The sequence below is a fragment of the Thermobia domestica genome, chromosome 1 (assembly GCF_964235325.1).
Source record: "Thermobia domestica chromosome 1, izTheDome1.hap1.1, whole genome shotgun sequence".
NCBI classification, from domain to species: Eukaryota; Metazoa; Arthropoda; class Insecta; order Zygentoma; family Lepismatidae; genus Thermobia; species Thermobia domestica.
Genome location: NC_137454.1, coordinates 44040789 through 44059029, shown reverse-complemented (window position 1 = coordinate 44059029; position 18241 = coordinate 44040789). Strand labels below are relative to the sequence as shown.

At 37.9% G+C, this 18241-nt stretch overlaps 2 protein-coding genes across 2 annotated transcripts; one reads left to right on the top strand and one right to left on the bottom strand.

The window, feature by feature from the left end:
• Window positions 1–205: 205 nt before the first annotated feature.
• Window positions 206–12341, bottom strand: LOC145681181 (zinc finger MYM-type protein 1-like). The gene is made up of 2 exons (XM_081752703.1): window positions 12220–12341; window positions 206–956 (listed from the first exon to the last, which is right to left on the bottom strand). Exons 1-2 carry the CDS (start codon window positions 12339–12341, stop codon window positions 206–208), a joined length of 873 nt encoding a protein of 290 aa, XP_081608829.1.
• A 91-nt stretch (window positions 12342–12432) lies between these two features.
• On the top strand, window positions 12433–16266 carry LOC145681117 (uncharacterized). Its single transcript, XM_081752578.1, has 3 exons — window positions 12433–12452; window positions 13868–13982; window positions 15976–16266. The coding sequence occupies exons 1-3, from the start codon at window positions 12433–12435 to the stop codon at window positions 16264–16266; spliced, it is 426 nt and encodes a 141-aa protein (XP_081608704.1).
• The last annotated feature ends 1975 nt before the right edge of the window (window positions 16267–18241 follow it).

Below are 18241 nucleotides of genomic sequence, written 5' to 3'. Positions count from 1 at the left end.
AAGTAATATGTTTATTACTTACGTAAATTTAAGGCTTCTTTCTTGAAAATGATCATTTCCTGGTCTTGTAAAAATATATATAAACACCAAATATTCGAAATGTTTAAGATACAGTAGAAGCTGTTTATACAATAAAAAAAGTCACAAACTATATCATTATCACTCGCAGTTCCCAACACACCACATATACAGAATAGTTTTGGCTTCAGAAACAACCAAATGTTTTTCTGCGGATTTCTGTCTTTAATACGAATTCATTTGCTATATCACGCACATTTAATTTGTCAAGTCTTTCCTGGTGAATCTGAAGAACAGCAACATGATTAAGTCTACTCTGAGTCATAGTGCTTCTAAGATAGGTCTTTAATCGACGCAGAGCTGAAAACGTTCTTTCAGCAGTAGCCGTTGTAGCGGGTAAAAGTAAATATAGTTCCAGCAAAGTTTTAATTTCAGAGAAGAGGTATGACATATTCCCCGTGCTACTTAAAATATCAACGACGTCTTGCACTGAAACAACATCTCTGGCATCGTTTATAACGACATCACGGAACATTCTTAGCTGAACTCGAAGTCTACTTTCGTTCAAATCATCGTTATATGTATCAAATACATATCTCCGTTCTCCTTCATATTGTATATCACATGCGGCTTTCACAATAAGTTTCTCTGTGTGTAACGCTGTATTCACGTCCTGTTGGTCAAACCATCTTTCGATCTCACCACAAACTATATCCAATAGTCTATACCAGATTTCTACTTTATATAAGTGTTTCACATCATTAAAAGTGTGGTTTGGAGAGCCATCGTCCAATCGTCTCGGAATTTTTCGCTGACGCGGCAGAATTGGTTCTTCCACGCCTAACAACTCTATTTTTGTCGTTGCATTAGTCCAAACCCTGTCAAAATGTTCACCTGTTCGAAGATTGGTGAGAGTCTCTCTTGTACCGTAAACTGACCTAGCATTAAAAGAATGCTTTGTTCGGAAGTTAAAAGATCAACAGATCAACATGGACTGTCACTTGATAGCAGAAGTGCCCACCCTCCTCCTATACTTTTCTTTGGCTTCACAGTTACCGGCAGAAGTTGACCTTACCTCGCTTTTCTACCATGTTCTTTCTTCTAATGCGGCACGGGACACCCTGAGGATGTGATTGACAGGTTATTGTACCCACTTTTCCATCTGCAGTTGTTTTAATCCTCCACATTGTTTTGGACATGCGCATTTTAAAACTGACCTAGCATTAAAAGAATGCTGGAATCTATATAGCTCTTTGTATCGATGGTTTACCAAAATCTGAGAATCTTGAATTTTTCTTTTCCAGCTGTTGCCTATGTATGGTTCACTAATTTTGACCCAAGCATATGCATTTATTTCAGTACTTTGTATTTGAGAAGTAGCTTTCCCTGAAAGACAAGACTTTTTGGATATTGTTTGGTGGACCGAAAGTAGGGGGGGGGGAATTCAGCTATGTTTGCCCCCCAGTCTGGGAAGTGGGGGGGGGGCAAATGACCCCTTTTGCCCCATGGCTCAGGCGCCTATGAATGGGACAGCAGGGCTAGGGCCAAATACTGGTCTACAACCAACTTACCAACTACCTCTACAAAAATTGTTGCGGAAGTACCGCAGGATTCTGAAACATGTATATTTGGATAGGGCACATATTATTTCCCAAGTAAAGTCTTGACCCAACTCTGGTAGGTCCCACAGTATTGAAGCTATGGATCTTTAAAGTTCATATTTTCATGTTTTCGGCACCCTATAACTCCGAAAGGAAGCATTTTGGTACCCAGGTTGGTCTATACTTTTTGTCTTATCTTGGTGTCAGGAATCACCTTCCAAACGTTGTCGGTGTTGTTTTGAAACACCCTCTCTCTCTCTCTCTCTCTCTCTATATATATATATATATATATATATATATATGTATGTATGTATATACAAGGTCTGTATGATAAGTAATGAGACTCGCCGCGCCGCGGCGCGCGTGTCGCTGGAGCGGGTTTGTCGGTGATGGAGGATGTAGGGGGGGGGTCCGAGCAAAGCAACGCACCGCGCGTCAGTTGGCTCCGAGCCTTAGTGGAGCGCGGACAAGCCTTGGACAAAGCCCTTGTGAACATTCTTGTCACGGCGGAAAATCAACAAACATGGAGGGTTCCATCGAACAGCGTTATGCGATCAAATTTTGCGTTCGCCTGGGGAAAACGGCTACTCAGACGCTTTCTCTCATCACGGAGGCCTACAAAGAGGAAGCCCTATCCAAAGCCCAGGTGTTTCGTTGGCACAGTGCGTTCCGGAACGGCCGGGAAAGCGTTGAGGATCTGGAGAGGGCTGGACGCCCGACAACAGTGACTACGGACGAAACTGTGGCAAAAGTGAGGGATCTCCTGAACTCAGACCGTCGATTATCGTTGAGATTGATTGCTGATGAACTCGATATGAACCACACAACAGTGCACAAGATTGTGACGGAACAATTGGGAATGAGAAAAATCTGTGCGAAACTGGTGCCGCGAGTGTTGACTGACGAACAAAAGCAACGACGTGTTGATTGTTGTCAGGAACTGTTGAACCTCATGAACAGTGACCCTAACTTTGAAGATGACGTCATAACAGGTGACGAGTCGTGGGTGTTCCAGTACGACCCTGAAACGAAACGTCAAAGCGCGGAGTGGCACACTCCTGCGTCCCCGCGCCCCAAGAAGGCCAGAATGTCGAAGTCAAAGGTGAAAACAATGTTGATTGTTTTTTTTGACAATGTGGGGGTGGTCCACAAGGATTTTGTACCCCAAGGACAAGCCGTCAACGCCGCCTTCTACAAACAAGTCCTTGAGAGACTGCACAGGAGCGTCAAGCGGAAAAGACCGGCGATCGCTAGCCGGTGGAAGTTGCATCACGACAATGCCCCTGCCCACACCGCCTTCTTAGTGACCTCCTTTTTGACCCGGATTGGGGTGGAAGTCCTTCCACAACCACCCTACAGCCCAGATGTGAGCCCGGCCGACTTCTTCCTCTTCCCGAAGCTGAAGCCACGCTTGAAAGGAACCCGTTTTGCAGACGTCACAGCCATCCAAGCAGCCGTGACCACATTTCTAAAGGACATGCCGGCTGCTGACTTCCAGGGGGCGTTTGCAGCGTGGAAACATCGATTGCAGAAGTGCATCGACGCAAGAGGAGAGTACTTCGAAAGCTTTTAAGTCCCTGTACAGATCAGATCAATAAAACAATGTTTCCAGACCTGGTCTCATTACTTATCATACAAACCCTGTATATATATATATATATATATATATATATATATATATATATATATATATATATATATATATATATATATATATAATGGTATTTACTCATTCCATTTGTTGCATAACAATTACACAAGTATATAAGACAAGGTATAACGATACACGTATTTATAGATTTTAGTCAATTTGTTCTTAAAATAAATAAACAACTATTTTTGATATAAAATCATTTCAAATTCAACAACTTAAACAGAATCCTGAAGTAGGAATAGAACACAAGTATCTTTTTGTTTAAGTTACCAAGATAACTATTTTAGCTTTCTCCTTTTCCAAGCTTTCTATTCTAATTACCTTATTACTAAACCAGTAACTAGGATTATATATTACACTAGGAACCGGTTAATTCGTGTGTGCCAACAAATGTACTAGCGGTTGAACTTTTATCGCATAACCCGGCGGCACTGGCGCCAAGTCTCACAGAGCCCTACCACCTGTTTTTGTAGCCTGTTACTAAAGCCTGTGACAAACATCTTGGCATTTCAGCTAAACGAATAAAACGCAAGCTCTGGCGCGATGTTGCCAAGTGGTAAAGAGGTGTGGCTATGGCGAAGCAGACAAACTACAGCGCGATCAGGTGGCAGGGGACAGACGTGGATGTGTACAAAATAAACGTGGCAATACCGCTGGCCTCCTATTTGCTTGTAGCATTTAAAGGGAACTTGAAAAGCCGCCTTGAAATGCCAAGATGTTTGTCACGCCGTTTAGTATTGGTTCGGATTGGGGTTCAAAATGAAAACTTTATTTTTTAATGGACACTTCTGAACATGATTGTATTACCTTGTGATAACATTTTGAAACTTTTGTACTTTTTACTAAATAATAATTGTAATTCTACCATATTTTTCGTAACTTTAATTTTTCCAAAGATACACTAAAATGTAACATTCGTATTGAAATTCGCAATATACTTGTTTAATATGCGTAATACAAAGTAAAATTCAGGGACTGTATAAACATATCATTTTGGTTCTCTGTAAGTTTCCAAACTTATATTTATTCAGTATTTTTTATTTTAATATACAATCTATTTCTTATCTTGGTGTATATGAGAAAACCTGACGTAATACGTAGAAACGGATGACGGATTCATCTTCAGCGACCCCAAAATTAGTTAAGATCAACTATCATATCTCTTGGCGCAGAAAATGTTTTTTTTTTAATACTGGGTAGTATAATAGGAGAAGATTGTACTTAAAGAACGAGAAAGGAGGAAGAAAGAAAGAGAACAAATTAATAAGGGAACATTAGAGAACAAGAATGTTTCCAGCAAAAATGTATATTTTTAACTGGATAAGCGTGCAGCCGAACACGTGAAAGTGAAAAACACAATTTTTACCAGAGATGAAGTGGGTCAGTGGGTCGGTGGGTCAGTGGGTCAAGTTTTCTGAGTGGGTCAGTGGGTCGTGGGTCAAAAGCATGTGACCCACTGCTAACCACCACCCACCATGACCCACTGTGACCCACCACCCACCGTAACCCACTGCGACCCACCACCCACCATGACCCACTGTGACCCACTACCCACCTTGACCCACTGTGACCCACCACCCACCGTGACCCACTGCGACCCACCACCTACCATGATTCACTGCGACCCACCACCCACCGTGACCCACTGCGACCCACCGACTCAGTATGATCTACCGACCCTCTCTGCTCACTGCATTGTAGAGAGTATCTTCTGAAGACTCCGTTTTACTCCGTAAATTTGTCTCCGTTTTACTTTCAAGACCTTCATTTCCCTTTCTTTTCCACTTGCTTCTGTCTACTTACCTGAGGTGAGTATATCTAACCAAGTGAAAAAAGAACTTCGCGCACTTTTGGATATTGATATTTTTAATAGTAATAATAGCAATAGGACTTACACTACAATTTGGCTTTCGAGACCTGTGGGCTTTTACAGCTAACTACTGGAAAAAATACATTTTTGAATCACTGTAATATATAAATTATTGATAAAAAATGAATGTAACTATGTGTGCCTGATCATCACGGTCAAATTGCAAAGTCAAATGAAATTACTTTTGGTATATAGTTAGGCCTTAATCCAAATTGGGATGTTATATTGCTTTTGTTATACTGCATAATATCTTAAGGAGGTAGTGAGGATCCGAATTTTTGCGAAAAAAAAATGAGTATCTCGCAAGCCGTTAAACTTACGGAGCTGAAATTCAGTGTATTAACTCTTTATTGAAAATAAACAGAATGTGTCCTAGCATTTTTTAAAATTATCCTTTATGTGAGGGGGGCACTTTCTATATATGGAAAATTGGTTTCTAAAAATGATCGAAAACGATCGATGTTATTTCAGAAAAAAATCAGAAACAAAAAATACAGTGCTTGGCTTCATATATCCATTGCTTTCTGCTATAATAATTGCTGAAGCTTATGTTTATTATATGGAGCGCTCACAGCACAGGGCAATCAACCCATGAAGTTGTGAGAAAAATAGGCAAAAAATTTGTACTGTAAGCTTAATTACACGGAAATTTGAAGTTTGCATTGTACGCATAATTGTATGGAAAATTTTACACTTTTTCCCTTTACGTTGGTCTACTTACCTTGATTTGGAACTTTGAAATTTCATCCTTTTTTCCACTGAAAAGTATTGATAATTCAACAAGGAAATAATTATACTATGATAATTTAATTGAAATTCATCGTAATTTGGCACATGGCAAACAGCAGTGTTGTAATTGAAGTTGAAGGAGGAGGGAAATTCCCATTCACCTCTGAATACTTTCCAGAAACCTCGTTCCCTTTCGCTTTCTAGAGGGGGGAGGGAACTTGGTAATGGTATCAAACCTTCATGTGTAATTAAAAAAATGAAATTTATAAACAAATAAGAAATCATCAGTTTATCAGGCTTTAATTGATAATTTATGCACAAGATTCCCTATCGAAGGTGTGGTAGATGAAGTTTCTATTCTCCATAAGTCGACATTGCTAACTGACATGGTCGATATGAAAAAGATGTTGTATGGTGATAGAGAGATGATACTTCTTGCTGAGTATTTCAAAACTGACCGAGAAAAATCGTTATCCGACTTAAGTCTAACAAGCAGATTGTCGATGAGGAGTTGTAGAATCGGGTAGAAGTATTATCATCAATTTCCACGACAAGGTGCGAACGAGGATTTCCTCTTATGAATTTACGGGTGAGTGATATTAGAAATAGACTAAGTGCTCAATCATTGTCTAACTTGTTGTTCATCGATGTTAATGGCCCACCGCTAGACAAGCTCAAATTAGACGAGCTAGTTATTTGTTGGCTGAAGGATGGACATCATTCAGCTGCGGATGATTTACCACGAAAAAGTTCTGGAGGCAAACAGGAAACCCGATTTCAGATTTGTTTTAAGGTGGCAAATTACGAGTTATGGAAAATGTATACTTGTATTACTAATGGCTTATTTGTGTTATTCAACTTTGTATCTACTTTTTAGTAACTCTCTACTTTGCTTTAGGTAAACTACTTTTGAATAAATATTCATAATAATTGCAATTATGCATATTTGTAAGTTAAATTTAACGTGGTGTTTTAGTGATTACTAGTGCTCTCAACGGGTCGGGTTGAAGACCGACCCGATCCGACCCGTTACCCGAATTGACTGACCCGACCCGAGCTGACCCGATTGACCCTACCCGACAACCCGACAACCTGACCCGAGCTGACCCGACTGACCCGACCCGACCCGTAACCCGTCCCGAGTTGACCCGATCCGAGTCGGGTCGGGTCACGGGTCGGGTCTGGTCAACCCGATCCGTTTGAGAGCACTATGGTCACGACACTGGGTGAACGCCAAAATGCACTCCCATTAGGAATTAAACCCGGACCACGTGTACCGAAGTCTTACACGTTCAGGGGAGCCGGAACCGGGAGGCAAGGGGGCAGTTGCCCCTCCTGAAATTTTCAAAGGGGGCAAGATACCCTTTTTGCCCCCTCACTTTCAGACTGTAGAAACATCACACAACACTGATTATATGAACTAAATTTTGCTTTTTATAGTAATGTGAAAAAATATCTATTCCAGATTCATCTTTTTCTTTGAAACAAGAGACCGTGCGCTTTTTCTGCCCCCATGTTAGAAAGAGTTAGGAAAAATAATTGAAAATTCTCTTTATTTCCATTGGTGTACATTCTCAAAACACTGTAAATTCTTTTAAAATTTTTGTTTAAGTAATCGTAAGTTTGCAATATGAAACGAGTCGTCGAGCGAGATTTTAAAGTTTAAAAAATATAACAGTTTAAATGAGTAACAGGACATTTAGGAACTAAATACATTTTCCATAAAGTTAAATTAATGTTCTTACAAACAATATGCAGAGTGCAGTAAGATTTATACTGAGGAAGAAAATGTATAAGGTAGGATTAACAATTCAGAGCATATGCAAAATGCGAACTCTATTGTCGTTCCGTTCGTTTAATCCTTTCACTACCATTTTTTCGGAGTGAAAAACATTAATATATGGCTATTTTAAGTTGTTTTCAAACGTATAAATATATATAAAAAACATTTTCCACCGTTTTTCAATGTGGGAAGGGTGGGGGATTATGTATCCCTCTGATATTTTTACGTGGGACCTTTATGTCCCAGTGGTATTGACATGAATGATCATCTGTATTTTCAATTATGAAATGTATATTGTCAGAAAAACAATTCGGTCGTATTTATGATTACAAATATTTTACATTTCGGAATCCTTTTCCAAATTACAGTACATGCAACCACTGCTTTATCACTAGTACATTTTATCAGTTCCATTACCACTTTCATTGTTCACGTTACTTCCACTACTGTCTATTGGATAAAATTAATAAGAATTCTGTGAACCATTAGCGGGCTTCTCTTTACCAGTGGAACATCGATTCATAGCAATAAAATGTGGTAAATTACAGGGGTTCTCTGAGAATGTATCGTGGGACACATATATCCCAGTGGTAGTGAAAGGGTTTAGATATGAGTGCAGAAACAGAACCTCTATTTCAGCTCTCCTTTCAGATCAAGTTTGTAAACAAGAATAAGAAAAACAGTCACTGCTTATAACAGGCACGTAGCCAGGATTTCGTGAAGGGAGGGGGGGTCCGTGACATGAAATACTGTGGTCACCACACGAGGGACTCGACCATTCTAAACTATTTTACTGGAACGTATATTGATTCTTTTAGACAGGATTTCGTGACGGGGGGGGGGGGGGAGGCGTGACATGAAATTCTGAAGGCCCAGGAACTCGATCAATCTAAACTATTTTACTATCAACATATATTGGTTTGTTAGGACAATAAAATGAGGGTATGTTGGTAAGTATTTTAATAACAAACTATGACGAAATCTCGAGTGAAAAAATAAAATAAAATATAAAAAAACGTATTGAAAAAGATTTTACAATATTTAAGTTTTCCTCTGTTGATTAAAATATAACAATTTTCCTTTCATTATGACCTCAACTATTATGAAAAGTACATATTCAATAATTTATTGTAAAATATTTTACAATATCTGTGTTGCTTTCTATGTTGAATCAAATGTTAACAGAACTTACTATCCACATAATTCTTTGTTTTTATTATTCCGTCAACTACTCTCTGTTCCAAATGACAGGTTAATAAAGGAGCAATACAAAATTGTTTTTGAAATAACATGTTTAATAATGCAAGGATGCGATGATAAAAAAAAAATGTCTACGCTATTACTATGCACTATGCTTTTGGACGATTGAAATCTCCCTGAGTAGCAGCAGAAATTCTGAGAATTCCGTAACTTTTCAAGAAATTTAAAATTCCCTGACTCTTCCAGGATATCTCGATCACCTCGCCACCATGTATTTCAAATAATACAAATCTCCTCATAAGAAAGAGTAACCAAATGCTTCCCGTGTTTTATTTTTTATTTTTAACGCTGATCTTCCTTTTTCTCATTTCATTTTGTTTCATTCTTCCTTAGTTTTTTTTCCATTTGTGGCCTCGAAGGGCGGGGGGGGGGGGGGGGTCCGGACCCTTCTTGGCTACGTGCCTGCTTCTAATAACTAGTAGTGTTAGATATTTAGCTCGCAGTGGTCAAGCAATCAGTGGACATTTGCATAGTACGGGTAATTTGATGTCACTACTGGATGAAAGAAAAATGGATGTGCCTGTTCTCAACCAATGGATTAATCGACAGGATAACTGGCTTAGTGCTGATTGAAAGAATTTTAAAGATTATGGGACATGCAATATAGAGAGACTTGGTAGCAGAAGTTAAAATCTCCATTTTATGCAATCATAGCCGACTTCACGACTGATATTTCAAAGAAAGAACAGTTGTATCTGTGTGCGCTGTACTGACTCTGATTCATGAAACCCAACAAAATATTTATGGAAATGATCAACCCACATGGCACAAAATCGGAAATAGAATTCACGATCCAAGATATTCTAACGAAACCTAACCTGAATGCAGAAAATATACGTGAACAGTGTCATGATGGTGCAGCTATCATGTCAGGACGAGGGAGTGGTGTGCAGAAGATAACGTCGACTCAACATCCGAAAGCTGTATACATTCATTGCAGTAACCATGCATTAGATCTTCCATTGCAAGAAGTAGCACGAAAATGCGACTCTTTGTGTGACGTGCGGGGCATAGTGAAAGACGTTTGAAACATCAACCTGGATTCTGCAAAACGATAGACAATATACGCACGCCGACATTGTTCTTGAACCCTGTAAAACTATCAACAAAAGTAATCCTAAACATTTGTTGCCTGTTTGTCCTACTCGCTGGTGTGTTAGACGAAAATCTCTAATCAGATTTCAATCTACTACAAACGAATTCAAATCACGTTCGAAAGGAATCATCAGTAATACAAGTGGTCCAAACGATGATCAAAAAGTAATTCTAAAAGGACATTTGAAAAGAATGAACAAATTCGGAATGATATTTTTTCTGATAGTCAGTAAACGTGCTTTTGTACCTTGCGGACAACTGGCGAAAGTGTTTCAAAATTCTGAAGCTTCTGCTTCTCTAGCTAAAAGAGCAGCAACACTCTGAGAAACCTACGAACGGACAGTGCATTTGAAAACATCTATAAGGAAGCAAAGGAAAATGCAGACATACTACACTTAAAATTGCCCACTTCATCAAGATCAAAGAGAACACCAATTAGGTTAGAGGAGACTGATAATCCTTCTATAGCAGCTACACTAGAACCTGTATCAGATCTTCGAAAAATATACTTCGAAATCATTGACTCTTTGTTGAATGAAGTGCAGTGTCGTTTCAATCAGCCAGGCCTCAAACAATTCATAAAACTCTAGAAGATACTTTCTGGAGGAGCTATATGTGCTGGAGGAGCTATATTGGCGTAGATATTAATATTACAGTCGATTGGTAAAATCAATCTTCCACATTTAAAAATTAAAGTACACACAAGTACAAAAATAAGCATTTAACATAAAAACACTAGCTGCAAGTGTTCAAAATAGATTTATGGTTTCTATAAAATCAATTGAAATTGCTATTTTTAATTACACAGCTAGTGAAAAACAGCAGCTTTCGACTCCAGCCGAGTTTAAGCTCAACCTAAACTTACTTGACCAAAGTGAACTGACCCGACTGACCCGACCCGATAACCCGACCCGAGGTGACCGACCCGATAACCCGATTGACCCGACCCGACAACCCGACCCGAGCTGACTCGATTGACCCGACCCGACAACCCGACCCGAGCTGACCCGACTGACCCGACCCGACAACCCGACCCGAGTTGACCTGACCCGACCCGTTTGAGAGCATTAGTGATTACACCAATTACAATTATGAGCATACTTTATGGAGATGCTCTCACATAGGGTACCCAAGCACCTTTATACCCTATGAACAACTGATTTTTCGTCTTTTGTGAGAAAAATACTGTGAACCGAGAAACCACAACCTTTTCCATATTGTACAGGGGTACTTTCCTGCGAATAGAAGTTTCTTGAGGAATGCGTTCAGAAATTAACACTTGCAAGAATACTCTCTTAGTACAAGTATATTCTAGGCACACACTAATTTCCCCCCACCTCGAACTGTTTCAATTTCCTCCCTGACAAACACTTTACCATTTTATATCATAAAGGTCAGATCCACCGTTATTGTAACAGAGTGGTGCTTGAGCGATTGACTAGAAATTCAAACTCCGATTAGTGACAATTTCACAGTCTTGTTTTATTACAAGTGTTAACTCTTTAGTCAGTACAGAAAAGGCCGTGGATCGTGTTCAGAGTTGATGACGATGGATTTTGGTGAGCCAGAGTAGGTCAAAGTGGATGATAGTGGTTCATGGTGGGTGGTGGGTCAGAGTGGGTCACCGTGGGTGGTGGGTCAGTGGGTCGTGGGTCACCGTGGGTGGTGGGTCAGTGGGTCGTGGGTCACGGTGGGTGGTGGGTCAATGGGTCGTGGGTCAAGTTTTCATTGACCCACGCCAACTCTGATTGTTACATTTTGAAGGAATGGGCGGAGCCTAATTAACAGTAGACTCAGAAAAGTATTTAAGAGGTAACCAACTACAAAGTAGCCAGGAGTGGAAGTCTGATGTAGACACAGTTTTTGCGTTGAAACTGTTATGTGGTTGTGTTTTTATATATTATCACACAGACTTGCTCAGCGTGTTGTGTTTAGTTTCACAATATGACAACAAGGCCTGATAGAGTAGAAACCTTAAATTATACAGATGTATATGTTCGGAACACGTCCTTCTTCAGTGCTCATCAAATCAGACCCCGTGGCAGAATATCATGCGCTTTATCTACATTGATGAAAGCCATATGGAGCTCCATCCTGTATTCAATGTATTTTTCTTTTACTATCCCAAGTGTTAATATTCCATCCGATGTTGATCGTTGTAGTATGAAACAAAAGTCTATCTGTTTTTCGGTTTCCTCTTTGAATATACCTTCTATTACTCTCTCTCAGAGTTTCATTGCATGGCATATAAGTTTTAATCCTCTGTAGTTGTTCCGTTCTTGCATATCTCCCGTGTCTTTCAAAACTGGCACAACGTAGCTGCTTCTCCATTCTTTTGATATATTTCATGTTTCCAATATTGTATTAAAAGTCGAGAAAATAACTACACTCCTTCTTTACCTAAATTTTGCGTACTTTCAGTATGGATAATATCCTGTCTTGGTACTTTAAACTATTCATCATTTCCATGTTACTTTCAATCTTTACCATCGTTACATGTCAAACAAGTCTCTCATTCATGGGTAGATTTTTGCAAGTACTCTCGAGTTTTCCTCATTAAAAAATCTGGAATACTCCTAACACTTCTTTCTCTTCCCCTCACGTATCAGGACCTCTTAATTTTAATCTTTGATCGAGCGCATATGTAAAGACCTTTTTTTGCCTCTCTCTTATCTTCCTAAGCTTGTAAATAATCTTTTCCCCCTCTTTTGTTTCCAGATTGTTGTAGTAAGCCGTGATTTTCCTACAGTGGCTACTTTGTTGGTATTTTTCTTAATCCTTGGTTGGCACTTTTCTTCCTTGCAATCCTTCAGATCTTATATTGATTTTCTGATTTGTGCCACTTTCTATCATTGCTTTTCCTTCTTCACAGCTTCTGTGATTTCTTCCTTACACCACCATGTCTCTTTATCAATGAAGACTTCTTTTCTGGCTGTTTCCCTAAAAGTCGATGATAATCTGAACCACTCTTCTTTCGCATGCACCTCTTTCTCCTTCAAGTACTTGCAATATGATTATTTCTTTTCGAATATTTTCCGCACTTGTCTCATGTAGTTTCCATTATTGCGTTGGAACAGGTCTTACTTTGCAGTTCTTTAGATGTCGTTAGCTTTCTTTCCTTCATAAGATGCAGTACTCTACTTTTACATGCAAGAAGGTGTACTTCTTTCTTGTGTTGCCTTTGATCTTCATCCCTTCCATTTAGTCTTCCGGATGGATTTTATGTATACTCTTCTTTTTACCAGCGTTTCCGATAACTTGTAACTTCTTCCTTTATAGGTCTCTACGTTAAAGGTTAGTATTATGATCTTTTGCTATTTCTAGACTCGCTTCTTTAGCCCTTTCCTTTCATTATTAAGGAGTACTCCTTGGTCACTTCTCACGGACTTAAGGTGATCGATCCGCACGTCCCGTCGGGGGTTCACCGTAGTGTTTATCTCTCTCATAAACCGTTTTATATCCATATTAGATTTGGCGATTGCTTTTAAAACCACTGGCAACCTGACATCTACCCACAAACTGGAACACCAGGATTTTCAGTTGAGGTTTCCTCCTCTATCCATGGTTATCCGAACCTGCTTTTTCGTCACAAAGCCTCCTTATTTCACCTTTAACCTCCATATTTGGAAGTGATTTCATTGTCCACAGTCTGTGGAAGCTTCCGGTCGCAAATACGTTGTCTTTGTTCGGATCCAGGTGAGTTCAATATCTTGTAATTACCCTTTGCTTAAAATTGTCTCTTATAAGTTATCACGGAGCTGGGTATCACAATTCATTTTAGGTAAGCAATGTGGCAGCGCAAATCAATATTTCACAAATACTAAAGTTTTACTTGTTGTGTTTGCTTTTACTTTAAGGAAGAACGTACCACTTGGACGTAATAGATTTGAGTACCTGCTAAATAGTTTAAAGACAACAACAGTTCTTGATCCACAAGGAGATTTGCGAATGATCTTCAAAAGAAAAGTACAGGTAAGTTTTACAGGGTTGTAGTTACGGTTACATTTATTAACGGCTTTTATTTTCATTAGAAACCATATTCACCAGGGCAAGTTCTTAGCGAGCATCTAAAAATCCAAGACATTTATTTCGGAATAATTTGTTTTGTTAAGTCGGTAAGGGCTATGATACATTATGCATTTTTAGTAAGTTATATAAATTGTGTGCAAATGAAATTACGGTAAATCGATTGAAAAATTTAGGATGAAAAAGCTTCTTAAAGCGTTATTGTATTATCCACATATTTGTTATTAAATGTGTACAATGGAGATGACCAAGACCTAGAGCAAAATTAAGTGAACATTTCATTGTTTGTTAAATTTAACCGAATGTATTAAAAATCCTTTCACGCAGACAAAATCATAAAATACCTGAAGCTTGTTTGTTTTATATAAGTAATAATAGAGCTATTCATAATTAGTGGACGGTTAACTTAAGGTTAATATGAATTAGAACATTGGAATAACAATTTATGGTATCAATCTATTTATTATCATTGTTGTAGTTTCCTGCTAAAGATTCTTATACCCGTTGAAATACTTGTATTAAAATTGGGATATTTTGAAATCCCGAAGCCCCGATATGACAAATGTTTGAACACTTACACAACAAGTACCAATGAAAATAATCGAATTTATTTCCATCAGTCAATTAGTAAAAGTGTGGATCTATACTTGTTCCTTCCTACAATAATACTACCAAGTTTTTATACTATATTGCATTTCCAAGACACTGACATTCATAACAGTTGCAAATGCAGCTGTTTTTCTCTTTTATCCAGTGGTCGAAGTAAGACGGTATGCGGTGGTATGCCATACCGCCTCTGGTTTTTCAGTAATGAGGACATACAGTCTGTGATTTTTCAGTGATCAAGACAATATTTAAATAGCCGGGATGTTGAGTCATAATCATAATAAAACATACCACCTCTGTTTTTTCCGCTTCGAACACTGCTTTTATCTTTATATTCTACTTTGAATATGAGAAATATATTCGGTGTCTTTCCTTTCATTGGAAATGTCTTTTTACGTACAGAAATATAGATGACAAAACCAGCATGTGATCACATGCATACATAGTTTCTAAATACCGCATCTTTACATACTTCAGTGAACGTTACTTTTTACTACACTTAATGACATTTTAACATATCTTATTACTGTTCAAAGAAGGAAAACACACCTGCACATTTTTTCCGATTGCAAAGATTGGCTTGAGGGATGGAACCTGTGATCTTTCATTTACAAAGATGTCTAAATTTGAATTAGAGAATGTTTAGCTCAAAACAACCATAATCAATGCGGTCATCCTTTTTGGAATACGGCATACAATGTAGATCATCAACCATTTATTTAATTAATATAATTCACGTAAGTTTATAGTACCATGAAGGTAGCATATATCAATTGTGCTGCTTATTGGTTTGGTGAAAGAACTTTTTCACAATAGGCGCGCTGCCAATCAACATATTGAGTTAAAAGGCGAAGAGTTTCATTTTTTTAATACATGGCTTCGATTTAAGCGTATTACGAGAAATACAGCACAAAGAAGTTTTTAAGACATTTTATTCTTTGTGTGTGCTACTGATAAGAATTAGACATTAGAATAGGTTTAGCTGAATCGCCCGCTTTAATGAAGGAATTTGAATTTGTTATATTAGGTTGCAGTACGATTATTTATTATGCATGCATTACTGAATGTTCATAGATGTAACTAATATTATTAATTGAATGTTATTATTAATGCGTATTGCCTACGTAAGAGTCTACTAGTTTTTTCCGTCATACGAAACATATCGTAGAAATGATGAAAATGATGGAGTACGCGACCAAACGAGCGGATGATACATAAATGATCATCTACCAGATTGTTTGGAGCCAAATTAAACGTTTGATCCTTTCATTCTTCGTATACATTTTGTATAAATAATTTGTGAACAAAAATGTAATTGGCCTTTTTATTTCAGGTATGTGCTCACCAACCGTGGGAAACAAATCCTGTATTTAAACTATTATGTAACCAAAATAAGTTAGAACTTGGACGGACTCATTCTTTCAGTATTCAACTTTATTACACTGTAGATGCCACAGAGGCTGTTCGTGAACTTGAGATTCCAAGAAGAAAATGTATGTTTCCAGGCGAAACAGAGGTATTCAGTTATCATAATTGCATTTATGAGTGTCGAAGGCTTGTGGAGATGAAGTTATTTAACTGCACTCGATACTTATATCCGGCCGCAGGTGAGTTTGAGAGTTAAAATATGAACAACTACTAAAAGTTAATAATATGTATTTTGCTTAAAGCAAGCTATACTGGTTTTGCTGTAGTATCAAAAGTAACGAGTCATTTGTATATAAAATAGAGAAATGTTCAGTTTTCAGTCAGTCGAACATCTCCTGAAACAACCTGATAGGATTTCTTAGAATTTCTTACCTTCAGCAAAGAAATTCAACTTTGAGCACGTTCTTCATCTACAAAGTATGTGAAAATTAATAAGACAACGTCATCCGTTAATAATGTAAATTTGTATTAAACTAGGATCAAAAGTACCTCCATTATATAAAGTAGACGAATATAGTAAGGGTATATGGGGTTTTGAGCTTACATACCACTAACGCTAGTAATTAATACTAATACAAAAGTACGAGATCTATGTCCTAATGTGCAAATGAAACGGAACACTTAAAAATAAAAGACAGACTGAGCATAGGAAGTAAAAGAGAGAAATGAATAGAAACTTAAAGGAAACCGTAAGCATGTAGTTGGGTCTGAAGATAGCCGTGTTTCTGTTGTCGTTGTTCTAATCTGGTTCTTGACATAAATGTAGCCCTGACATAAGTTTGGATGACAGTTACCTTAACTCGATCTATGCTGCCAAATTTCTCCTAGTTGGCACAATGGGCTTCTATCCTCTGGACTTCTTGATGGATCCTCAGAATGGTTCCACTTATTTAGGATCTCGGAAAGGTCGCTGCCGAGGTCTTTTAGCGAATCTCTTTCTTCTTTGAAGTTCTTCACATCTACTTAATCTATCGTCTGTCATATTAACACAATCTCGCAAACTACTTAAAGATCAAGGAAGGGTAACTCGAATGTCAGCAGGGAAAATATTCTGCTTTTAGCATTGCTCTTGGAAGAAATGTTTACATAACTGATGTTGATTGAAATTCAGAACATTTCCCCGTTATTTACATTCAATGGTGGTTCGATCATAATGGCAAACAAGGTTGTAGGTAGCTTATGGACTCAATATATTTAACTTCCACAAAATAATAAGAGGATAGATCTTATAAGATCATTTAATAGATCTGATAATCTCTATGCTTTCTACACAGTTCCTTTCCATGCGATTTCTTTTATGCAATTATTGGGATTCGACACATAGTGATTACTTATTCAAACAGCATCTACTAACCATTTGAAATGATGTCATGTATGATACTGCACTTCAACATGAACGTATCCAATTGCAGCTTTGGTTATGATTTTAGTGTGTTCATATCTATCAACTATGTATGTATTGTAGAAATAATTTCCAAATATGATTCCAGTCAAATAATCATAGTCGATGTGAACTTCGTGAAATATGATCACTGCAGTGTTTATACGCACTTTCCATTGTTTGTGATAAGATACAGCTAAATTTCTGGTTCTAAGAACTTAACAAAAAGATTTGGACGTTTATCACTATGCACTGTCATCCAAACATCAGGAAATTTAGTACAGTTGTTCTGGATAACTTATGTGAACTGTAAACAGAGGAGGAATGTATAGGCACTAAATTCTGATAAAAATTCAAGGCGGAACTTAGGTAAGTTTCCTGATGTAGAGTAAAAAGAAAGTTGTGCATGGACAACAACCGAACAAGATTCCTTATACACGTAAAAAACTTTAAATAAAGGGCAAAAAGGAAAGTGTTCTAGTACTCTCTTAAACTACATTAAAGAAATCAGTTATGCATCTTTGTTTATACATTACGTTATGAATACAGTACACACGTAATTGTACCTTCTTAACTTTGATAAGTTAATAAAGAACTTATATATAATATACTTATAAATTATAATTATATTTATTGCGTTATTGTAATCATGCGCACCCACAGCGTGGGTGCTTCGGGGCTCCAGCACCCACAAGACTTTTACTTTGATAGAAAGAAAATAAAGCAAATATTTCTCACTTACCATGATCACAAATAATTAGCAATAAAACATTGAGATGGATATTAAAAT

Bases quoted from the DNA above. Each gene is read 5' to 3' on its own strand.
- LOC145681181 (XM_081752703.1), bottom strand. From the start codon at position 12,341: ATGGAGAAGCAGCTACGTTGTGCCAGTTTTGAAAGACACGGGAGATAT. The intron at 957-12,219 runs GTATATTCAAAG...TTTTAATGCTAG, and splicing joins CTGAGAGAGAGTAATAGAAG to GTCAGTTTACGGTACAAGAG.
- LOC145681117 (XM_081752578.1), top strand. From the start codon at position 12,433: ATGGATAATATCCTGTCTTG. The intron at 12,453-13,867 runs GTACTTTAAACT...TTTTACTTTAAG, and splicing joins ATGGATAATATCCTGTCTTG to GAAGAACGTACCACTTGGAC. The intron at 13,983-15,975 runs GTAAGTTTTACA...TTTTTATTTCAG, and splicing joins TCTTCAAAAGAAAAGTACAG to GTATGTGCTCACCAACCGTG.